General features: G+C 42.9%; 2 protein-coding genes across 2 annotated transcripts in view; both read left to right on the forward strand.

The window, feature by feature from the left end:
- The window catches only part of ELOVL7 (ELOVL fatty acid elongase 7), a 41271-nt gene extending 21077 nt beyond the window's left edge, over positions 1 to 20194 (forward strand). The window contains exons 2-8 of the mRNA XM_083404345.1: positions 4730 to 4819; positions 7608 to 7798; positions 9628 to 9708; positions 10474 to 10530; positions 12169 to 12274; positions 17448 to 17584; positions 18529 to 20194. Of these exons, the coding sequence (XP_083260471.1) occupies positions 4756 to 4819; positions 7608 to 7798; positions 9628 to 9708; positions 10474 to 10530; positions 12169 to 12274; positions 17448 to 17584; positions 18529 to 18738 (846 nt within the window). The 5' untranslated portion in view covers positions 4730 to 4755 and the 3' untranslated portion in view covers positions 18739 to 20194. The remainder of the gene's footprint in view (positions 1 to 4729; positions 4820 to 7607; positions 7799 to 9627; positions 9709 to 10473; positions 10531 to 12168; positions 12275 to 17447; positions 17585 to 18528) is intronic.
- A 1443-nt stretch (positions 20195 to 21637) lies between these two features.
- DEPDC1B (DEP domain containing 1B) overlaps positions 21638 to 25426 on the forward strand; it is a 32959-nt gene continuing 29170 nt past the window's right edge. Inside the window, exons 1-2 of the mRNA XM_083404079.1 lie at positions 21638 to 21767; positions 24882 to 25147. Coding sequence (XP_083260205.1) covers positions 21693 to 21767; positions 24882 to 25147 — 341 coding nt within the window. The 5' untranslated portion in view covers positions 21638 to 21692. The remainder of the gene's footprint in view (positions 21768 to 24881; positions 25148 to 25426) is intronic.

Consider the following 25426-nt stretch of genomic DNA (forward strand, 5'->3'; position numbering starts at 1 on the left):
TTTTTGCCTTGCAATGGCAGCATATACACATTAGCTGACTTTGAGGGTTTTAAGGACACAATATAAGGAGAGATTAAAAAAGAAGCCAGCTGTGTGGCACCTTCTAAGTAGCACCTTCTGTGGGGCACCTTCTAAGTAGCTAAGTACCTCACCAGGCTTGTGAGGTTTGTGGGAGCAGAGGAGAGGCAGTGCCAAGTAAACCTCAGTGTGGTGTAGTGGTTAAGAGTGGTAGACTCGTAATCTGGTGAACTGGGTTCGATTCCCAGTTCCTCCACATGCAGCTACTGGGTGACCTTGGGCTAGTCACACTTGTTTTGAAGTCTCTCAGCCCCACTCACCTCACAAGAGTGTTTGTTGTGGGGGAGGAAGGGAAAGGAGAATGTTAGCTGCTTTGAGACTCCTTTGGGTAGTGATAAAGCGGGATATCAAATCCAAACTCTTCTTCTTCTTCTTGAGAAACAGTCACTGCTGCTTGGTTTGCTTGAGAGAAAGCTGCTGTGGAGGAATGGCTGGCTGAGTGAGCAACTGGAACATCTGATCCTAGTTGCCAGTGACTGCTAGGCTGTTGGGTTGGGACAGATAAAAGGGGAGCCAGCTGTTGATGGTGTATAGACCCTGATGGGGAGCTTGTTGGTATGCTATCCACCTCTAGATGTGACCCTGGTGGTGGCAGCCCCTGGTGTGGTGCTGCAGAATCTTAGGACACTATTCTTGGGGACTTCAATGTCCATGTTGTTTCTGCCTTATCTAGACCAGCCCAGGATTTTGTGGTTGCCATGATAACCATGGGGCTTTTGCAATACATCCATGTGTCAGACACATGCTGCAGGATCTGAAAAATAATAATACAGTGAATGGCGTGGTGGTGAGTTATCGTGGATGTCATGGATGGACCGCTCCCTAATGAAGGTTGCATTGCCTGTGACCCTCCCATCTACCCCCAGAGATTGATGGAAATGGAAGGATTTCCCATGTGGTGCTCCTGCTAAAGCCCTAGGTCCAATTTGGAATAGTGAGACAGGGAAGGCTATTTATGAGATTGCCCCTAAGCGCCTTATCCAGCTGCAGAGAGTTTGAGAGGCTCCTTGGCTTTTTGAGAGAGAGCACAAGGCAACCAAGCAGGTCAGATGCCACAGGTAAGTCCTGCCATGAAAATGGCCAGGTTGAGATGCCAAGTTGATTACTACATGGTGGTAGCATCCGCCGAAAGATCATATTACTCTCAGCCTCTTTCACACCTTTGGTGAATCGCCCAGCACAGCTGCTGAGAGTAGCAAACTGGCTGGTTCAGAACAGGGTTGCATAATAGAAAACGGGCCACTGAGTAGCCTGCTGGGAGGCATCTCTGTAAATCACTTTGAGGGCAAAATCATTCAGATCTGCGCTGAACTCGATGCCATGATTGGTTCAGGTCTGTTGCAGGTCCCTAAAGCACTGTCACTTTGTGGGATCGGTTTTTGACTGTTGCAGCCAAAGGATGTGGGCAGGATGCTTGTGGTGGTGAGGCAGACTGTGTGGTCTTTTGATCCCCACTCATCATGGCTGATAAAATCTAGTAACAGGGACTGACTGTATGGGTCCAAGGATTAGTTAGTGCCTCACTATGAGAGACACTTGTGCACTGCCTTGAAAAAGGTGGCGGTGCAACCTCTCTTGAAGAGGTCACTGCATCCGGAGGTTTTAGAAAACTGTTACCATGTCTGTAATATTCCCTTCCTGGGCAAGGTGATTGAGAGGGTCTTGGCCAGCTAGCTGCTGGTATGCCTGGAGGAAACAGGCTATCTAGTTTCATTACAGTTTGGTTTCAGGCCTGGTTTTGCCACCAAAAAGCCTTGGTCACCCTGATTAATGACCTATATCAGGAGAGAAACATGCAACCCACAGGGGCGGGAGTTGTCATGGTGGCACTAGTCCTGCCTTCAGGCTCACTACCAGAAAGTTGTATTAGGGCTTGATCTAGACATTAACCCCCCCCATTCCCCCCCCCCCAGGAAAACATGTTGTAAAGCTCATAATGGGAAATCATGTTGCCAAAGGTTCAAACCCTACAGCGCTATCTGGTGTCACAGTGTTATAACGCATTTAAAATGCTTTTTTAAAAAAACTAATGTAGCTGAGTCCTAGTGGACATTTGCTTGACTCTGTGGGTTCCCTTAAGGGTCCATTCTGTTTCCTATGCTATTCCACATTCATATAATATCATTGGGAGGTTTCATTCAGGGATTTGTAGCAGCACTCTCTCTTCATTCTGTCTGAATTGGGAAAGGCTGAGAAGGTGTTAGACTAGCGTATGTATATATTCTGAAGAATGATTACAAATTTAGAAACTCATGGTAGGGGTGGAATATGTTTATCTTTAAATGGGAGCCACTCTCAGTAAGTACTATGTAGACCCAAATGGATGTTTCAGAATTCCAACTGATAAGTTTATATCTGTCGTGTAGGATCAGGCCCTGGGAAAAAATAATTTCTCCCTGGGAAAGCCAGTATTGATGAGATCACAGCCTTGATCTGGAGTCCTATAAGGGAGAAGAAACCCACAGTGATCTCACCCTGCAATCGCCTATTGATGCCCAAAGGAATTTGCTTGCCTAACACTTCTTATCTAAATTGATTATGGGAAACAAGGCATCGATTGACTTGCACAGCACATTTTGAATACTCTGCAGCAATATGTAAATGCTGTTAATCATGCTAGCTGGGTTGACCCAGCCAGATGGGTGGGTATAAATAATAACATTTTGATGCTGATGATTAAAACTGTGATTGGGATGGTGTTTGTGAAATATTTTAGTTTGCTTCTTTTTATTGGCTTGAGCAACCCTTTCTTACATCATGGATTTGTTTTAACAGCTCATTGTAAAATTCACAGTTCCACTGTACTTATTAATGAATTTGGTCATGCTGAACTGTCTTGAAGTTTCAGGATGTTAACTTGGCAGCTCAAAGACTTTGTCCTGAGTTTGAAGCCCTTTCGGCATTGTGGTTGGGAAGCTGCTTTTATAGAGCTGGCAGTAAGATTAAGGGGACAAGAAAAGTAAAAAGACTTTGCTGTGCAGTGTCATGCTATCATTACCGTTGACATCTTGGGCATACAGCGCTAGTGGAATTGACCCTGCTTCGCAAATGACTACCCTGTTAGGGTCAACGTTAGATTTACTAAATAGATATCTCTCACTTCCTATTACAAAAAGTCCCAAAGCAAATTACAACAAAGTAAAAATATAATAATAAAAATAATGTAAGCATGTTAAAAACGTATTTAAGAATATAGTACTACTGTAAAAGGGTTCTTTCCCAACAAAACCACTCCACCCTATCTAAGATGAGCACCAAAATGAGACAAGCATGAAAGCAAGATTTCTACTCTAACCTTGCCCTGATAGGTTGGCTTTCCATTTTCAGGGAGATGTAGTCATTGAACTGTGAGCATTCTAGAATTCTTACAATCCTGTTAGAGGAGTTCTACCATTGGTTCCCTGCATATTTTTGATCTGGACCTTGTTTAGACATGAAAGAAGCAGAGAGTTTGGAAAACAAGCTTGGAGGACCAATTTGCATGACCTCTTGGCATGGTTAGAGGAAAGTGGGGCCAAGAATCAATGCAGTGAGTTCTGTTTGTGTCGCTGCTTGCAGCTGTGTGAAAAACATACCAGCAGGGCAGGTCAACCCAGGTCAATGGAAGCCACGTTCCTGCCACTGATGTAAGCTAAACCACCTGGATAAAGTGGTCCTATGTCAGGAGTTGCTAACCTTTGTTTAGTGTGATAGCTGCTTGGCCAAGTCTCCAGGGTCTGTATGCTAGTAGTGGGTGTGGCCGCACCCCATGCTTTCATGCACATGCACACATACACAGCTCTTCCCTCAGCTTTTCAGTACAGATGAGTTGATGAAAGATTATCACCTCCTCTCTGTTCTTAAATTGATCAATCTGAAGACCAGGGAGGGGGCCATTTGCATTCCAACTTGTTTTCTGGCTTCTGCCCACCCCATCACTGTCTACTTTCCTCCCTGTTTTTCTGCCACCAGCAGAATCAGTAGGATCTTGGGAGGGAAGCAGAAAATTTGCTCAGGGAGCTCATTAAGGATTAGCCAATCTTGAGCTAGTGGTTAGCTGTGATCTACATGGGTTGAACTGACATTCAGCAGGTCTAGGGACACCCAGTACAGTCTGGTCTCATTATTATCTTTGCATTTGTCTACTTCCCCCACTCTAAATCCATACATAATAGGTTTAATGCTTAAGACTGCCCTGCCACTTTGTGGCTTCAGCAGATGGAAATGGAAAAGAAAAAGCTGAGCTTAACAACAGAGAAGCTTCTTTTTCCCCACAGCATCTGATTGTAGAGTCTTTAAGTTGCACTGGTGAGAATAAGGGCACTCTGATATTATTAAGTTGATCTTCACCATAGTAGTGATCCTGAACACTCTGAAAGCCATGTCCATGAAATCCAGCAGGGCTTTCTTCTGGGTAACCATTTTTAAAAGTCAGGCATGTGTGTGTTTGTGTGTGTGTGTGTGTGTTTGTGTGTGCAAAGATGAAATTGTGACTGGGGTATGCATTGCATAAAATAGAAAATGAGGCTGGTGTTAAATGTCCTTAAACTGTTGCCTAGTGTACACTACAATCAACTTGCTTCCCTGCAACAACTTCATTGACAGTTGTGTGAAGACTTCCACCCCCTTTTTTCTTTGCATATTTTAATATGTCCCATTTATTGCCCCTCAGGAGAGATCCTTCTCACCACGGTGGAGATGGCCCTAAACAATCTGACGTTGAAGGCTGCATCGCTTTATGATGAGTGGATTAAAGATGCTGGTAAGTCTTGCTCCACAGTAGTGACTTTCTGTTTTATGGTATTTAACAACAGCTGAAATAGTATTATTAAGAGTATCTATGTAAAACTGAAATGTGCAGTTGTTTGCCAGTAGGTCCTTGTGCACTTGGCTATTCCAGGATACGTGGGCATATTGGAAGCTTTGGGAAGGAACAAGTCGGGTGTTAATTTGGGATAATTGAAGATGGAACACAAAATGAGTAATCAATTGCACCAGATGTTTAACAAGTGAGAGATTACATGGTGTTGACTCACCCATGAGTTGCTTCCAGAGGAACAGGATTTAACTTTATGAGTTGCATGTTGCACAATGTTTATCAGTCTTTTCAATGTACAGAAAGGTCATGCATACCATCTTACACGTGTATTACCTAACTGAAAAATGAATAAGCAGGTCTCTGCATCCTGTGATTGCTTGAGAGTGCAGAAAAAGCACAATGCAATACTGTCCAAAGGCCCATCTTGTCCAGAATCCTGTTCACAGTGACCAGCCAGATGCCTGTGGGAAGCCCACAAGCAAGACCTGAGCGAAATAGCCATCTCCCCACTTGTGATTCCCAGCAACTGACATTGCTTCTGACAGCGGAGGGAGCACATGGCCATTGTGGCTTGTAGCCATTGATAGCCCTTTACTGGGTGGTGTGATTGCACTTCTGGAGAATCTATGCAATGTTACTGAATTTGTGGATTCATACAGGCCAAGGATTTTAGGCACAGGATTTTACTTTTTGATGTAGAGCACATGCAAATCCATTGGATGGTTGTCACATCAGGAAAAAGGAATCATTTCTTTTGTCGGTACTGTCAGATCCCTTCTACACACCTCTGGATTGGGATCCCAGCTCTTTGAATGGAAATGTGTATAACTTAAATTTAGGCGTTCTGCAAGACAAGGATTCTCAAAATACCAGAGTTGTTGTGGTGTTGTTTATTAAGAGTTCCACTGAAGTAGGATGCCAAAGTAATGCTTGTGCAACTATAAAATGGCACATAACTGGTTTCCAGTTTTAGAGCATTAGTTGTCTTGGAATAAGAAATAGATAACCATAAATTCGGGAAAATTTATGATCAAGGTGATGCCTGTACAGCTGTTGAGAACATAGCTGGATCGCAGCTCCATTTAGCCTAGCATCCTGTTTCCAAGAGTGGCCAGCCAGGTGAGTCCAGGAAGTCCACAAGCAGGTCCTGAAAGGCACAGCACTTCCCCTCAGCATCTGGAGGGGCCAAATTATGCATGCTTGTTCACACACAGGGCCTAATGCCATGTTTAGAATACCCCAACAATATGTCAGCAGGATGTACAAATACTAATAAGCTCCACACTAATAAGCATCCTATGAAGACATTAACTGACGCTTCCAAAATTGCTTCTGGCTTTGTTTTACAAACATTCAGTCAAACGTGAATATCGCATGTGAACAATTTGTGCATAATGTTTCCTGTTAATGCCTAGGAGGAAAGGAAGATGGTGCACTTGCGCACTTCTACCATTCACAAATATTAAAACCTAGAAGGCACTGAGTGCCCTTGCTCTGTGTTTTCACATTCTTCCACAGAATACCAAGTTGTTTTGTCTCCAAATGAGTCTCCTTTATGAAAGTGTTATGATGCCCACAACTTGGATTACTGAATAAACTCAGTGTAAAGAAGACTGTATTATTGGGTATAGGGAGAGACCAAAGCTGCTAATTTTAAGCAGTGTAGCAATGAGGTTATTTAGGAATCCCATTTGCTAATGGGGGTAAATTTAATCCCTGTTTTTACGAGTATTGCATTAATGTAAAAGGGAAAAAATGAAATATTCTTAGCAGATTGAGGATACTAATGTATATTATATACCAGGCACGTCCAACTTCCAAGAGACTGCGATCTACTCCCACTATAAAAAAACTGGCAGTGATCTACCCATTGGATTGACCAGAGTTGTAGAGTTTTTTCTTGGGAAGCTTCATCAAAGTTGTTTTTGGGGAGGATTGACCAGAGTTGTTGAGCTTTTGGGGGAGGGGAGCAATTGATCAGGGTCCCGCGATTGACCAGGGACACCCAGCGATCGACAGGTAGATCGTGATTGACCGATTGGACATCCCTGTTGGATGCCATTAATGATAGGGGTGGGTGTTGGACATTCTTGGTGATGTCCCAGTCATTGGGAGGGATTGGTGGAATATATACATGTCCAAGTTACTTCTTTTTAAATCTTGTAAGTATTTTGCTAGACTAGTCAAGTGGCTCAATGAAGGGTAATACTTTATTCTGTTTTGCCATTTGACAGCAATAAAAATACAGGGAATGAGTAAATTAAAGATCTTTCTGATGATTGTGGATTTCAACTGACCATTGGCTGTGCTGGGTAGTCCAGTAACATCAGGCAAGCCTGAGGTTGGCCACTGCTGAAGTAAATGATGCAACTCATCAAACACCAAAATAGTGGCTGCACTAGGTCTCAAATCTAGCCAAATAGCAAAATTTAATGATGCGTTTCAAGAGCGTGTGACTTCTGTTTGTAGTATTCAAGGAAAAAATAACACGGTCATGCCATTGTCAAAGGTTTCTCATTGTTGCAACTTATGGATGCAGGTTTTTGTTTCCTTGCGTAAGGTATGCTTTTTGTGTAACATGGGGAGAAGCTGAGGTAAACAACAAATGTGCCTGTACAGGTGAAAACATTCATTCGAATGAACAGCCTATTTTTGCTTAATAATATACTCAATGATTGATTAATCATGGTAGCTGACTGACTTGGTCCCTTTTAAACTAAATCTCTTCCAGATCCACGAGTCGATGGCTACCCGCTTATGGCCTCACCTTTTCCACAGACACTTATTCTTGGAGCATATATCTATTTTGTCACCAACCTGGGACCAAAGTTCATGGAGAACAGGAAACCTTTTGATTTGAGGCAATTGATGGTTTTTTACAACTTCATTGTAGTGGCTCTTTCAATTTATATGACTTATGAAGTAAGTATTGCCTAAGAATAGACACATTATGCCGATTAGATGTGCACAAAGTTTTTTTTGTTTTTGTTTTCCTAAAAATGTTAATGGGTTTCTGCTGTGGGCCAGATTGCAACACCAAAGTTTAGAAACACTTTCATCAAATCTGAATGCCACGATGTGGCCCTTTGTTCCCAGGGAAAATTCATTGTCCCTCTTAGCTTTTTGAAGCCTAGGGACTGCCTTCTAAATCGTATTTCCCTCTACCACAGCCTAGCAGTTGGGAAATGCAGCAAATTTTTCTCCCAACACATGAAGCAAATGGATGAGTCCACACTAGGCTTCTATCTCTACTCCTGGGGAAAGTGTGTGTTTGGGGGAGTAAGAAGCCTCCTTCCTCCCTTTGTTAACTGTACACGAGTTCGCTCCCATCAACAACATTATCCTAAAAATGACGTGGCTCTGTAATATGTAAAGTCAAAGTTGACCAACCTGTGGGCCCTCCTAAATGGTGGACTTCATCTCTCATCATCTCCGATCATTGGCCATGCTGGCTGGAGTTGATGCGAGTCTTCACAACATCCAGATGGCCACAGGTTTCCCGTTACTGTTCCATAATATTACTGGGCAGAGTAGAAGGACCTGGAGCAGTCTTTGCAGGCTTCACACACCCAAGTCCCCACAGTGACAAGTGAACAAATTAACCAGGCGGTATCTCTGCATCTCTTCTTCGCTTCCCTATATTTATGAGGAGCCAGGTGGGAGAGGGGACTATTAAGCCCCATTCCTTATTATTTCTGCTGGGTAAAATCCCTGTATAGTGATGTCACCTCTGTGCCTGGCTTTATATATATATATGAGGCAGTAGATGTATGGACAGGGAAGCACAAGGTATATTTTGCCTGTGAATTGGGAACCTAACCGGGAAGTTATAGGTATAGTTAGGTGAACTATACCTGTAGGTGCAGGCTGTTGAAATAAGAAGCATGACTTCACTGAACATAGGAAACTGTCTTATACAGAGTTAGACCACTGGTCCATCTAGCTCAGAATCATCTTCTCTGGGTGGCTCTGTATGGAGGAGACCTGTTACATGCAAAGCATGTTCTCTGTCACTGAGCTATGCTATGAAACTGCTTTTGTGACTTTATATTTTTTTCTTTGTAGATACTTGAAACAGTCTTTGACTTCTGGGCTGTCTTGTCAATTTTTTCTTCAGTGACGGCACTTGATCCGTGTATCACAAAAATTGCTTTCTTTTGTAATGCTCATGGTGATCTCCATATTATAATTTTTGCAACCTTTCGTTTCAGTAAGATGCTCCTGATTATATAGCCTTGGTAATAAGTATCCAAATGTTTGCATACCTAAAAATATATTTAGTATTTCCCCTGCCAAATGCACCTCTGTAAAAATAATGGACAACAGGAACAACTGGAAAAAGAAATAAATCCACTTCCAGCTACTATTAACTTTGCCTGGAGTAACCTCTTTGCTGCCCTAGTGACAGGGCGAGTAGCTTTTTACACACCTGTTGTGATAGAAGTAAACAAACAAACAAACAAACAAACAAACAACCCCCCCACCCTACTTCTGAACCCTTTAGATGTACAAAGTTCATGGTGTGTTTTTTCCCCAATTGCATAATCAATGTTTCTTTTTTTTTTCACTGAACACTATGTATGTGTATTGGGCCAATCTGTATAATCTAAAACATACACATGGATTGTGTTCAGTCCAAAAAAAGAAACATTGATCATGCAATTGAAAAAAACCAACCCCTGAACTTCATATAGCTAAATAAAGTATTGTTACTGTTATTGTTATGAATCATTATTGTCTTCCACCTACAGTTCCTTATGTCTGGCTGGGCTACAGGCTATACCTATCGCTGTGACATAGTTGATTACTCCAGGTCACCTATGGCTCTAAGGGTGAGTCATGTAATGACTTTGTTGTGGTTCACAAAGTTGCAGGAATGTGTGCTATCATTTGACTGCATTGGCTACAACAGAAGAGTTGCAAATGAATGTGTGTATGTGTGTGTAATGAAAAGAGCAGCCATGAGAGGCATGGACACCAATGCAGCTTTTTACACACATGCAGAAAAGATTGGCTGTGTGTGTGTGTGTGTGTGTGTGTGAGAGAGAGAGAGAGAGAGAGAGAGAGAGACTTTAACTAGCACCTTCCCATTGCATTGCAGAAGTTTTAAAAAGGTGTTTGTGGGCACTGCATGCTGCTGTGTAGGAAATATACAGAATCTCCACTCTCTGTGTGTACAGTCGTACCTTGGTTCTCGAACGGCTTAGTTGCCAAACAAATTAGTTCCCGAACGCTGCAAACTCGGAAGTGTTCCGGTTTACAAATGTTTTTCAGAAGCTGAACGTCCGACGCGACTTTCCCTTGACTGCAGGAAGCTCCTGCAGCCAATCGGAAGCCACACCTTGGTTTTCGAATGGTTTCAGGAGTTGAATGGACTCCTGGAACGGATTAAGTATGAGAACCAAGGTACCACTGTATACCCTCCTTTGTGTTTCCTTGGATTGTATCACCTGGTGAATGGTGATGAGGTGCACCATGAAGCTGTTGCACATAAATTCAGCACCAAAAGCTTGAAAAACCTGCATAAAGTTCAACTAAGGCTAGATTTGGGCTCCATTATGTTTTCAGTTTTTAACGCATCTTTTTCTTCTCTGCAGATGGTTCGTGCCTGCTACTTGTATTATTTCTCGAAATTCATTGAATTGCTAGACACGGTAAGCACAATTGTAGAATATAACAAGTGAATGAGGGGCACCTTTGTATACTTCAGATTGTTCTGTGTGTATTGTAGTTCTCCTTCGCCATGAGGTGGGGTTGTGTTAACTCCACTGTGTGGATGTAAACTTTCCACGTGCTGTAATTTATTTGAGTGGTGAGGACACCTGGAGAACCTTTTATTTTCTCTTCCTCATTGAGAGAAGCAGGGAAGTTTGTGTGGGTGGGAAGGCTTCCATAATAATTGCTTCTCATAGTGATGATGTCTATAGTTTAGTCAACTATGTTTCGCCTTCAGGTTTCTAAGACTTTGTTCATGGAGAATAAGGCTCTCAGTGACTACTAGTCACCATGGCTACATTCTCTCTTTACTATGCCTCAGAATACAGTGGTATCTCGGTTCTCAAACGCCTCCGTTGACAAATGTTTCCGAACTTGAATGCCGAAAACTGAGAAGTAAATGCTTCCATTTTCGAACACGCCTCAGAAGTCGAACGGCTTCCCCTATATGTTTTTCAATTTTCTCAATTGAATTTGTTGACAGCCCTTTGCACCTCAGTTTTTGAACGTTTCGGAACTTGAACAGTCTTCCAGAATGGATTACATTCAAGAACCGAGGTACCACTGTACCAGTGGCTGGGAATCATTGGTAGTGTTCTACGCAGATCCTGCTTCTGGTTGACTACAGTTAGAACAAGTTGTAGGAGTAGATGGGTACTTCAGCCTGATCCAACAAGGTTCTTCTCAATGTGCTATGATTAGTCTCTAAGGAATCAGTGCAGTGTTTATTGAGCTGATACATAGCTTGCAGTATTGCACCACACACTCCACTCCAAAAAATAAAAAAAATCCAGTAGCAGATGAGCTGCGGCTAGAAACAACAGTAGCACAAGGCTGGTTTCCAGACAAACCATGTGAAAATTGGTATGTCTTTTTAAAATACTGGACACCAGTGCAGCGGCAGAGCAAGCTTATTGGGTGCCTGGGACGGCACATGTGCCTTGCGCCCAGGGGCAGGGCCAGCCGCCCGTGGCACAGGGCAAGCTGGGGCACTCTGTGGGGCCTCCAAGGAGTCTGCCTGCCTCCTCCCACTCAGCTGCCCTACAGCTGAGGGGGAGGTGGCAGGCAGACCATTTGGGGCACTCCCACGTGTGGCCTGGGCGCACTGCAGGCCCCTGAATTTTGTCACCCCCCTCAGAGGTGACACTCTGAGCGGCCCGCCCCCACTGCACACTCTTCGTCCGCCCCTGCACCAGTGTGTGTGTGTGTGTGTGTGTGTGGTGGGGAGACACACAGTGCAAGTGACAAATCACAAGGGTGCATTGTGAGCAGATTGAGCAGCAGATTGTATGAAAAAACTGGTGTTCTATATACTGTACTCCAGTGACTCTGAAACCACCTGCATCTTCTGTGTGTAAAACAAAAGCCAATAGATTATTTATTTATTTACTCTAGCAACTATTTTGGGCAGTAGTATGTGTAGTCAGTACTAATAGTCATGGAACGGCACTGTGAATAAATGCATTTTTATACATGCCATGAAAACATGATGAGCTATTCAGCGCACAGACTGAATTGCGCATGCTGCTGACGTTAAGTGTGACTTGCAGTAATAATACCTGTTTAAATCGTTCCAGATCTTCTTTGTGCTCCGAAAGAAGAATGCCCAAATTACGTTTCTCCATGTATTCCATCACACAATCATGCCTTGGACCTGGTGGTTTGGAGTCAAATTTGCTCCAGGTAGTTCCGATTCTAAATTGATACTTGCTTTTATAAATAATACAATGTTTCTAAGTGGAAATTTCCTTCTTTCTGCTGCTTTACTTATGGGGTTTTCCTTAAAATTCTGTGCATGCACCCCACCTGCTTTAGAAAGTCATGTATACATATCAACTTTTCCCAGGTAGGTGGTGTCTCTGGCTGCTTCCTGCAACTGGGTGGCTAAACAAAGGGCAACTTGCACAAAGCTTTTTGTTTAAAGTCACACAGAAGAAAAGGCAAACAATACAAAGATTCTGAAGCAAGTGTATCATTTAAACCTATTAAGGTTTCTTACTTGACTCAGCACATTAACTGGTTCCATCACAGAATTAGGTGCTCTTAAACATATTGGCTTAAATTAGCATAGGAATGCCAAGCTCTCTGTTGGATTAAGAACTTTGTTTTTCTCCCGATTTTAGCTTTGCAGCTTTAGCAGTTTATTGATAGTGGCATTTGACCAGTAGTTCCATCCGATTTCTAGTTTCTTTTCCCACCCTATTATGTAACCCTTGAATGTTCTCAGGCCCAAAATCCCTAGCAAGCTGAAATCTTTTGGAAGCATTAGCATAGATGCAACAAGTTATTTACTTTGAATTATGCAAACCCCTTTCTTTTGCATGTTGGTTCGCCTTCTCTGGCTTTGAAGGGTGCCTGTCGAAACTGGAAACACCTGGGCAAAAAAAGGAGGTACAGAAAGGAGAGCAGCGGGGCACAGGGAAAACTATAGGTTTTCCTAACGCAAAGACCATGTTAAAAAAAAAAAAAATCCCATCTAAAGGTTGCGTTGTGCTTTTACAGGCATTCAGAAGACTATTTTATTTTTTAAAATTTAGAAGACAATTTCTGACCCGTGTTCTATTGCCAGATTACTATTGTTCTCAGATTCATATTAGCTGCATGTTGGGACTTGACAAATTTCATAGATAGCTTCTCTTGAAGGGGTGGGGGTGGTAGATGGTAATAATCTGGATATCTCATCTCAGCTGGGGAGCCTGAGGCAGTGTTGCCTTGGGAGAAGCCTGTTAATAACAGTGGTAGTAATGATGATGGTAATTATATTATTAATGTTATTAGTTTATTCATTGCCTTCTATGCAATTGACTCAAGGAGATATACGGTGAAACAGCAAAAATAAAGTTATTATCACAGCAGATATATTTAGAACATGACAAGTTTAGTTTTCATAAATGTGTGCTCTCTTCTTTGGAAGGCTATATTAGATCTTGACAAATGAAATAATGCCCTCTATTATCCCTTGGAAGAGTAGTGATGTCTTCCATCCTATTTACTCTTCTTCTTTTTTTGGCTTTTAAAAATGATTAGCTTAATGCTGCCTAATACTAATTTATGTTAATCCAAGTGTTTGCCATGAGGTCTTTTTTAATGGATTTTTCTGTGGACAGAAATTGAGTACTTTTGAGTGAGATGCCCTTGTGTTAATCAGCATTGTGAACCCTCCCAGTTAATGTGCTTTGGATTTTTTGTTTTAAAAACTTTTGGCCTTCTGTTATGCGATAGAAGTCGTCCTAAATGGCAATAGAATCATCCAAAGCATCACAATGGTCCAGTTCCCACACTGCAGTAAACTAGTTAATAGTTTTACCATGAAGCTGCTGATCGGACCTCCATGCTTAGCACTTAGGAGAAACAAACCTAGGTTAGAATTTGAAGCACCACTAAGGAGATTGTTAAGTCACTGCAAGCATTTCTGCTTGTCTAATGGAATGATGCCACCTCTCCTTCCTCTTCATGCTGTTCTGGGCTTCTCTCAAATGCCTCTGCCACCAATTTGGGCAGGGGAAAAAGCCACATTGTGCTAGCAGAACTTGTCACACTGCCTCCCACTAGTTGGATGGGGAATCCAGCTCCAAGTGTTATGTCTGAACTAGAGATCTCCCTGCCCCACCCCCTCGGAAAAGATGACTATCAGTAAGTCAAGAACAAACTGTGACCAGTTCAGACATAATAATAAGTCAGGAATTATCATTTGCTCTTCCTTGCATGTACATGGGAGGGAAAACATCCCAAATGGGTAGCAATTGTTTACTGAAGGAGTAGCTAACCTGTGGCCCTCCAAATGTTGTTGGGCCCCAGCTCCCATCAGCCCCAGCCAGCATAGCCAAAGATCAGGAATGGCAGTAAAGTCCAACATCTAGAAGGCCACAGACAAGTCACACCTGGTCTACCACGATGTGAACAAGGTCAATAACTGCTAGTTTGTGGCACAAAGCAGAAATAGTCATCCACTTGCATCCACCTGAATTTTAACTGTAGTTTTAGTTGAGTGCTGCCACAGCCCAGATTGATGTACCCAACAGCAAGAGGTTTTGAAGGAGTGGGTCTTCTGTGGAGTGCATGTCTTATTTCGCTCCTTGGGTTTGATGGGCTTTAGAATAAAGTGAGAAGTGTTTGATAATAAACAATTACCAAGAGGAGAACTGCATTGCCCCCCCCCCCCAGTAGAGAACACAGTGTGTTTAGATCTCATTTGCGAAACGACATAAAAGAACGGGAGATCCTTTTCGTACACTTTGCATGTATTGCCCTACTATGCACCTGAAGAAGGCAATTGCCCATAAGAGTTAATGCCACTATAAGCCAGCAGTAAAACGTTTAACAATATTCCCTTACTTACACACACACACACCTCAAATACTGTGTGGGATTATTTGGCAGGCTTCCTTGCTTGAGTAATTTGGATATTCCTGCTAAACTGGCTTCATGAAAATGCAAATCCTTCAGGCACTGTTACATATCAGTAGGTTGCGAGTCTCCATTTTTGGCTTAGGAGAGATTGCTTTTCTGGTTTCTGCATGCGAGTTTTAATTATTCCACAGCACACACACAGAGAGATGGTTTCTGTCATTGCAGCTTATGTGTGATGGATGTGACTCTTTCTTGTGGTAAGGTTAGGCACTTCAGAAATTAGGAGAATCTTCAAGGCTGCCATCCCAAATACATAAAGCCAACTGCCCTTTATTAACAGAATTTAGTATGCAGTATTTTGCACAAGTCCTATGTGTCAAATGTGGACCACCCTGCCCATCATGATGAAAACCACCGAATTATATGGTTGCCATTTAAAAGTGGCCAAGTGTCAGTTCTCAGTAACCTAGTTTTGTAATCTGGAAACTGCTTGTGACTCTATTCTAGAGCAAAACTTCAGCCTCACTCAGCCATAGGGGAAATGCTTGCTTGAGTTACCGTAACACTTGTGTTGCACTGACCAGCTACTTTCCCCTGATTTTTTGTTTATTTAAAAAATTTAAATCTTTTAAATTTCATACTCAAAAGTACACAAAACAATTTTTTATATAAAAAACACATTTATTTCTCATTTTGATTAACTGCTTTTAGATGTTCTTAATTGCTTTTAAATGTTTTCGATATATTTTTATTTTAATTGTATTATTTTACTACGATGTTTGGTGCCCTGGGGAAAAATAGTAATTTAATTAATAGTACTTGTTAATAAATAATAGAAATAAATAATAGAATTTTTAAGCACCACATGCCTTTTGCTCATACAAGCTGCCCATTTGCTTGTGCTGCAGAGGGAAGAGCAGTCAAACCAAGAAGTGCTTCCTCCAAACCAGGACATCTATGGTTGCCACCTTTTGGACAAGACAGGATATTAAGCCAGTTGGTTTAATAGTATGGCTTGTTCCAAAGCTGAAAATGAAATGGGAAACTCTGGTTAATGATACACTTTCTGGATTTATTGTTTGTACCACAAAGGGGCTGTGGGGCTAGAAAAAAACTTGTTCATAGCTCTGCTGTGATTGCCTGACCAGGCAGTTAATGCTTTCTGTCAACTTTTTGTCTGCATCAACTTACTTTTCTCCACTTTTAACTGATGCACCAGTCTTGAACCCGCATGCATTTCCAGAAATGAGAAGTGCTGAACACCTCGAAGTTCATGGTTGTGAGGCAGCCTAAACAGGGGCAGGAAGCAGTTAGAATGTGAGTTTGAATATAAACATGAAGGTATGGGAGAGGGAGTTGGGGAAATCTTAAAAATATGGCACAAGATATGTAAGATAGCTGGAAACGAATGCAAAGGTGCTTGGACCTATTCCAAGTGTGCATGTCAAGATTTCCAAAACTGGTTCAAGTTCTTATCTGAAGACAGTAATTTCAGAGTAACATAACTAAAACAGGTAAGGACCTGCAAAATCAAGCTCAGCATTTATTTTGCCTGAACAGGTGCAGATTAGCTGCAATTTAAATACCGTCCATAGGCTGAGGACAGAATTCCCAAATTAGGCCACCATCCTGTGTCTCAGTATTGCAGGGCAGGAGACACCCAGATTGATTGATTATGTTATTGCATGTGAAGATATTGATTGCAGTGTTGAACCTGGATTGGGGATACTAGAGTTTAAACTGTCACTAAACTGCCTTCAGCCCTGAAGGTACACTCTTAAACCATCTTCCGAGACAGTCGACCACTTGCCAGCTCTCAACCTAGCCCAGGAGCAGCTAATTTGGTTCCCTCGTACGGTTGCTGAACTCCCTTACTCCCAATAGCCCCAACCAGCAAGGATGATTGGTAGGGATGATAGGAGTTGGAAGTCCAGCAGCTCTTGGAGGGCATCACAGTAGCTTATCTCTCAAGGTTATTTTGAGGACAGAGTGGGTGGTATGTGTGCTGCCCTGAGCTCCTGGGCAGAAAGACGAGATATTAATGTCAGGAAAATATATACACAGTATAAAGCATGAAAGTCCGTGGACTTTCCATACATAGGTTTTGATTAGGTACAAGGATATTGCTGTTTCTACTGAAGTACTAGAGGGCTCCAATGCCTGCTTTAATGTATGCAGAGGGCTTTTAATAAGAGCTGTTGCTTCTCTGTAGTCTCTCCACCCCAGGGAGATGTACAGCGGGCATAGAGGCTCTGTAACAACAGAGTTGGCATATATGATTAAATCCATAGATACATTTACAGCCACTGCATGAAGCTTCTGCCTCACAGAATTATTTCTGTTAATGACAGCCATGCCATTATGGTTGCATACAAAGCGATCACAAGGTTACCAGAGACAGCCTCAAGTTTTGCTTTTCTTTGCCTCATATCTCTGATTTGTCCCAGATGATGTACTTTGGATTGGTAGTAGATTGTTTCAAGACTGGATTTTGTTCTACTCACAGGTGGCTTGGGAACATTCCATGGTATGTTGAACTGTGTTGTGCATGTGTTCATGTACACCTACTATGGACTCTGTTGCTTGGGACCAGCTTACCACAAATACTTGTGGTGGAAGAAGCATCTGACGACTATACAACTGGTGAGTAACTTTCAGAACACATAGGGGAAAGCTAGATTATCTGTTAGGGGTAGGTTGACTTTAGGTAAAGGGACCCCTGACCATTAGCTACAGTTGTGGATGACTCTGGGATTGCAGCACTCATCTCGCTTTATTGGCCAAGGGAGCTGGCGTACAGCTTCCAGTTCATGTGGCCAGCATGACTAAGCCACTTCTGGCGAACCAGAGCAGTGCACGGAAACACCATTTACTTTCCCGCCAGAGCAGTACCTATTTATCTACTTGCACTTTGATGTGCTTTCGAACTGCTAGGTTGGCAGGAGCAGGGACCAAGCAATGGGAGCTCACTCCATCGCGGGGATTCTAACTGCCAACCTTCTGATTGGCAAGCCCTAGGCTTTGTGGTTTAACCCACAGATGCATATGAATGCTGTGAGCTAGCTGAACTCATTGCATGACCTGTGCACCTTGTTTCCTGAACTGCTACCATTTAGCCTGACCTCCCAGAGAAGATGAAAAACTCTTTAACAATGGGGTTTTGGATGCAGCAGATCCAAAGAAACATCCAATTTGGGGGCTGCCAGGAACTCACCACTTGCCTAGCCAAAACTGAGGTCTCTGTCATGGTGAAAACCTTTCAACCATTAGGACTCTTCTCCACCAATAGAGGCCCTCAGAGAGGCACCCTAGCTCCTTCTCCACAATTTATGGGGTGGTGGTAACTGTAAGTAAAGCAAAGTAAGGTAAAGTAGTTCCAGTAGCCTGGAACTGCTTTGAGAGCTGAGCATCATAATACCCTCGCCTCCCCATCTCCAAGGATGTAGAACTAGTTCCGCATAACTATCCTTACTTACGATTGATGCTTTACACAGAAAGTTTCCTCCTTCGTCTGCTGCGACTCCCCCACCTCCACTGTGTGATTAAAACAAATACCTAATGATTTACTATGTTTTTTTCTGTTTTAGATCCAGTTCATTATGGTTACCGTCCATATAGGACAAATCTACTTTATGGATCATTGCCCATACCAGTATCCCATCTTTATGTTCATCATCTGGCTCTATGGCACTTTGTTTTTAATCCTGTTCATGCACTTTTGGTACCATGCTTACACCAGAGGCAAAAGACCCCCCAAGACTTTACAAAACGGCATTACCAGAAACAAAACTGAATGAAAGATTCTGCCACAAAACATGATTGAATGTTTTGACTTGACAATCAAGATGCATAGGTGTACAGCACACACTTGTTTTATATGTGGTTTTCCAAAACAAAACAAAAAAACCTTGTATTTTTACTATAAATTATTTGGGATATAATCTTTATGTGGGAGGGAGGGTTAATCTAATGATTAAGAAGAGGCACTGACCTGAAATTTTCAGCACCAATGTACATATTTTTAAAAAATGTATGAAATAAGTTAATACTGAGTTGCACTCTTGGAGATGCATATGAATATTCATTATGGAAATGAAGTGTGCCTGATAAGTATACAAAAGTACTTTGAACACTGACAAAGATACAATTGTTTTGGGCTGGTGTTGTAAATTACTAAGGTCTAAAGGCTACTCAATGAAATGGAATTCAGCTTATCAACTATAGACCTCATTGTCAAATACAGCTACTGTAAACATTAATGTATTTTATAAAACTGTACCATATGAAATACTATGACTATTTAGTCTTAAAAAATGACTTTTGTAATTCTAAGGTGCCTTAGGGTATGAAAGGTATTGTTGGAAAGGTTGAACGATAATCCTCAAGCCTCTTGTTTGAGGGACAATGGTTGCTGCACCCTGTACCCTGAGCTTAAGCTTGATTTGAACTGAATCGTATGCACTTGAGAATATCAACACCTATGGGTTGCATGTTTCAAGGAAAACTGAAGATGGAGAGAAACTTCCCTTGGATTCTGACCACTACTTAACTTGCAGTGAAAATAATTTGAAGTTTACTGATACTTCCACATGAATGTATGTTAGAATTGGGCTGTAAAATGATACAATGCTTATATCTGTGTATGAAGGACTATGTACTGCACATCTGGAGCTAGTGTAAACTCTAAGTCCCCAAATGTAAAACATCAAGTTAGTTCCTCTTTGGCAGGAGTGGCAATTCTGTGGTGCTACACCTGCTGCTAAAATCAGTCCCAGCCTCTGAGCCCAAGTGTCAGGGATGATGAACAACAGCTGGAGACCACACAGGTTGGCTACCTCTGTTTTGTAGACATGCATTTATGCAGGTTGAGGTTCATGTTGCAAAAAATAGATCCTATGAGAACTCTGACCTCCACCTCTTTTTGAAAGGCTAACCCTGTCTCCTTAGCAGTAGTTAGAACACATTCTTCATAGGCAAAAAGGGCCTCCCTACGTTTTGTCCTTGGCATCTCCATTGAAGGAATCCTGTCAAGGGAAGGACTCCTGTATGAAATCCTAGAGTGCCAATCATTTTTTTAAAAAAATTAATGAGTTTCTTACAAAAAAAAGAGAGGAAAAAGGGGCATACACAGACATATAATATAAACATACATGTTTTGGTTTTAGGGGGGGAGTAAACAAATGAATATTGTATTACATCCTCACCAACTTTCGCATTCCAAAATATAATAAAGATCACCCATCCTTCAACAAACTGTTTTAATATACAATTCATTTTCCGCTCTTTCAACATAGCTCAGTTTATACGTACAAGGGAAATTATTCCTTCCTCTCCATAGATTGAAATCAACATATTTCATTCTTTGGGCAGGATAGTAACCATTTCACTGTACACATCCTCTAAATTTAGAAACACAATGAAAGGGCTTTGGGGTTGGTTTCATAACCAGTTGTTTGATATTGTCTAAAGCTTGATTCTAAAAGATTTAGATTCTTTCAAGTAATCTGCATGGGGTGCAACACCAACATATATGTTATACATATGAAAACATAAACAGTACTGAAGTAGATGAGCCAAGTAGTTTAGTTTCAGTGTAAGGCAGGAGACAAATTATAGAAACATTCTAGCGGTGCAAGGGTATTGCAAAGCTGTGCCTCCACTGCCACTATCTGCACCTAAAGGTAAAGGTTAAAGGACCCCTGGATGGTTAAGTCCAGTCGAATCATGCACCTAAAGATACTACGGAGCTGGAAGAGATTGCAACATGGGAACTACAGTGATCAACAGTTGAATGAGAGGAAGATGCGTAAAACAAACCCGAATGGTTTGTTTTGAAAGGTTTTTGTGTGAAATTATGCATGGCTTTTTGCCCTCTTGGTAATAGAATTGGGGCCACCCGGTGGATCTGAATCCCGGGAGATGCATTACAGACGCAGGGAATTCGCTGTCCACAAATTGTAGTGCCGGTGGTTTTAAAAAGGGCCTGGCAGGGAATGAGGCTTCCAGCGACTATTTCATGCCCATGACGAGAGGCCGTACCATATGGCTCCGAATACCAATTTGCTGGGAATCGCAAGGAGGGGGCGGTGCTGTTTGCGCTCAGGCCTATAAGCATCGGGTTTAGTCAGTCAGGGTGCAAAAAACAGCAGCCCCGCCGCAGGAATGGAACAGCGGCATAAGTGACCTTGGCTGCGCGGGCGGCGGAGGCACAATAACGTGACTTGTAATGGAAAGAAGCGCGCGAGAGAGCCACCCCCGCCGCAGCTGCAGACCCTGGCATTCAGAAGCAGCTCCCGCGGCGCGGCGCTCTCTGGATCCGCTCCAGCAAAACATGCGCAGGGTCGCCTTCCGAGTTTCCAAGAATTCTCAATCAGGGCACGTTCTGCTTCTCCTCTCAGCCCGCCCCCGCTGTTGCCAACCGGTAGTAAGGGAGAGAAAGCCCATTGGCCATCACCCGCCGCTATGCAAAACGAGCCCTTGACGTTTTTGAAGCACAGCCAATCAGTTCTTTGCGTTGTGGAGACGCCGAGAGAACGAGAAGTTATTTACATATATGCGTGTGCGTGTAGAAAAGAGAATGAGACTGAAGGGTTAAGACGCGCCCCTTAAAGTGCCACCCTCCAATCGGGTGCGTCCCGAGTAGCCACGTGATCTCAACTCGGCCCAATCAGGATTCGAGCGTCTTTGATTCAAACTTTTTCCCTCGCGGGGGTTGCGTAGTGTGTCGGCCGGTCGCCGTGGAAACGGGCCGATGAGTACTCTTCTGTCGTGGCGGCCGATGGAGCCTCGACTGGTGGGGCCTGGGCCCTACCGCGCCACCCGGCTGGTAAGTGAACGGCGGCTCAGCGGAGGCCGCGCTTCTTTGCCCGGGGCTCCGGCTTCCCTTTGCTCCCGCGAGCGTGAGCGAGAAACGCACTTTGCACATGCTCAGGGGCGCATTCATCTTCATGTTGCCGCTCCTCCAGGGCTGAGCCTATCTCAGACGAAGCCTCGCACGAATGCATCACTGGAAGTTTGGGGACAAGAGTAATGGGGCTACCAGGTAGCTAGAACTCTAGCCATCCCGTTCTTCGACGACCAGTCCTCACAATGAACGTGGGGATTCAGTCGCGCTGTGCCACTTACGCAGGAGTTGCCCTTCTAGAAGGACCACAGAGGCAGCATTTCCTGTTTTCCAGCCTTAATCTAGGAAGATGCTCTATGTCAGTCCAGGTCAGACCTTTTGGGCCAGCAGTGCTGCTTTTGATTGTTAGTAGCTCTTTTGGGTCTCAGGTAGAAGGTCCTTCCTATCAATGACTAGGTGATCCTTAGCAGATGAAGCCAGAAGTTAAACCCAGAATCTCATGCAAGCAAAGCTCTGAACGATGGGTCCTCCAGTCTTTGTACATTTGAAGTTTCTCTTCTCCCAGACTTCTACTGATTTATGACTTTATTTATTAAATTTGCATACTGCCCTTTATCTGAAGATCTCAGGGCAGCTCACAGCATAAAAATATAAAATAAAAACACAAAATACATAATAAGAACAAAACAAACCAATACCGCCTGCCCCAAGCACATTTAAAAGGGCATAGAATATTAATCTGCCAAAGGCCTGTTTGAAGAGGAACCTTTTCACCTGGCACCTAAAGGCATAGAATGAAAGTGCCATGTGAACCTCCCTGAAGAGAGCATTCCAGAAACTTGCAGAAGCAGCTTTTTTTAGCCAACCTACTTGCCCCATTCAGAGATTGTTTCCAGGATACCACTATTTTTGAGTGGGATGTCATCACATACTGATAAATTCAGGTTGCACAATTTTCGTGATAAAGCAAGTGATGGGAAAATGTCGTGGAAACTCTGTGATAACACTTGCTTTGATGCAACCATTTAATCTCCCTGCAAACAAAGATGCATGCTCAATAAGCAGGCCATGCGGAAGTGCCAAAATTCTCCAGTTTATCTGCTGTTCCCCTGGGCCAGACCAGTGAAGCCTCAGTGGAAAAGACCCTCTTCTTTGCATGCCAGGATTTTGAAATCAAAAGCTGGCCTGTGGGCAAAGGTTCTCTTTGCTTTATTATGTCTCCATCACAACGGAGTTACATTCTCTGCATAACCATACCTTCCATCAAGGCAGTAGATGGTTGGCACAACACACTAAAGAGGTGACACAATTTTGCAGACTTCAGGAAAGAAGCACACAGCCACTTTCCCCCTGCTTGGTACGTTTTGCTGCTGTGCTGTGCTGAGCTAAGTCTTCTCTTGGCTATAGCTTGTGTTTAGTGGCTTGGTGCATTGTGCGAACCAAGCCGTGGTCTACACAGGTGAGTTTTATCTTCTGCCTCTACCACCACCAACCCTGCACAAATTCAGTGTGGAGTACCTAAGTCGGTTGGATGGCACCTTGTACACCTTCCAGCAATTCCTGCAGCCAAGCTGGTACCAAATGTATTGCTCTGCTTGAAGGTGTATTGAAAAATAGGACTTTCGAGCCATCTGGCACCAAAATGGCAACTAGTCATTCAGTTTTGGTGACTGTAATACTGTTTTAAGGAGCTTTTTGCCACCTAGATTACGTGTATGAGTTTCTAACATTGCTGTCCACTACACACATACACATATCAGTGTATTTCATTTTGTTTCCCTTCTATCCCCCCACACCTTTATCTTCTGTTCTTTGGCGATCACTTGTAGCTGAGTAAGATTGTCTTCCATGAAAACGATCTTAACAGTAAGTCAGTAAGTGACTGTGGAGGCCAATTTTGGATCCACATGCCCTTCCACAGTGGGGACATAGGAGTTGATCATGGTGAGGGTTTGCCAATCGTGCCTTCCTCTTAGCTCGTTTCTCCCTTTCATCTTTGCTTTCAGCCTACTCAGATTAAAGAGCTTTCCATCTGTTCGATATATTATTTTTACTCTGGTGGGGAGTTTCCTTTGGCAATGAAAATGATAAATAGAGATGGGGTGCTAACACAACCTTGTTTAACACCTGATCCCACTGTGAATGGTTCACTTTGAGAGCCATTGTTATCTGTGATTGTTGCTGTCATATTATTGTGGAGGAGCTGAAGGATGTTCACAAATTTATCTGGGCAGCCAGTTTTCAGAAGGGCACAGGGCATTACGATTTACAGTGTCAAAGGCCTTAGGTCAATAAACAGCATTTACAGGGGCTGGTTTTGTTCTCTACATTTTTCTTGCAGTTGTGAAATCGTGTTGATTGTCCCCTTAGAAGGTCGAAAGCCATATTGGGATTCAGGAAGGGTAGCCTTGAATATTCTTAGAAAACTGTTTGCTAAGATCCTTGCAAAAATTTGGCCGGCTGCCACTAATAAAAAGATGCCTTGATAGTTTCTGCAACCCATTCTATCACCTTTTAAAAACAGATTGATAATTTGGGCATCCCTAAAGTCTGCTAGGCTCTCCTCTCTCACCCAGATTTTTTTGATGAGCTTGTGAAGTTGTTGTGTAAGTTCAGTTCCCCCTACTTTGAAGACTTTGGCAGGTATCCCATCAGGTCCGCTGGCTTTGTTGTTTTTCATTTGGTTAATAACTACACAATTCTCCCAGATTTGGAGATACTACAATTACATTGTCTTGTCAGTGTCTGGATAATTAACAATCTCTTTGGAGGTTGTTCAGTTGTATCAGCTTGCAGAGTATTTTGCACCGAAGTATAATTGCTAGTTACTGCCTTTGGGGGTAATTTCTTGTAGTTTAAGGAGAAATCCCCCCCAAACCCTTAGCTTTGGGGTATAAGGAAATGACTTTTTTGGTATGTGGAGAAAAACCTGTAGGTCTGGGGGCAATACTTTTCCTGCTTTATGAAGGCCTCCATTTCCAAGTAAGTTTTCTTTACCTGCTTCCTTTGACCTTCCCTAGCACTGCCTATGTCTGAACAAACAAGCACTAGTTTGGCTTTGGGTAAATCTTTTTGTATACTTTATTGTCTTCTCAGTGGAATGAGACTATTGAGCTCTTCCGAGGTGGGATGCCTTTACGGAAGCACCGCTGTCGCTTCAAAAGCTATGAGCGCTGCTTCACCGCTTCGGAGGCCGTTGACTGGCTACACAGACTGCTGCAGCACAATCAAAATTTCAGCCCAGAAGTGACCCGCACCCAAACAGTTCAGCTCCTCAAAAAGTTCCTGAGAAACCATGTTATCGAAGATATCAAAGGGAGATGGGGCAAAGAGGATTTTGAGGACAATGGTCACCTATATAGGTAAATAACTGATACTATTGTTATTTGGGTTGAAATATGAAAGAGGGAGACAGACTTAACTGCAGGAGATTTTGTAATCTACAGTCATACCTCGGGTTACAGACGCTTCAGGTTGCGTTTTTTCAGGTTACGGATGCTCCAAAACCCAGAAGTACCAGAACGGGTTACTTCTAGGTTTTGGAGGTCACGCATGCTCAGAAGACCAAATCGCAACCCGTGTGTGTGCAGATGCGCTGCTGCGGGATGCGAACGCTGCGGGTTGCGAACGTGCATCCTGCA

This window comes from Podarcis tiliguerta, assembly GCF_965153285.1.
Source record: "Podarcis tiliguerta genome assembly, chromosome: 11".
In the NCBI taxonomy this organism is placed as follows: domain Eukaryota; kingdom Metazoa; phylum Chordata; class Lepidosauria; order Squamata; family Lacertidae; genus Podarcis; species Podarcis tiliguerta.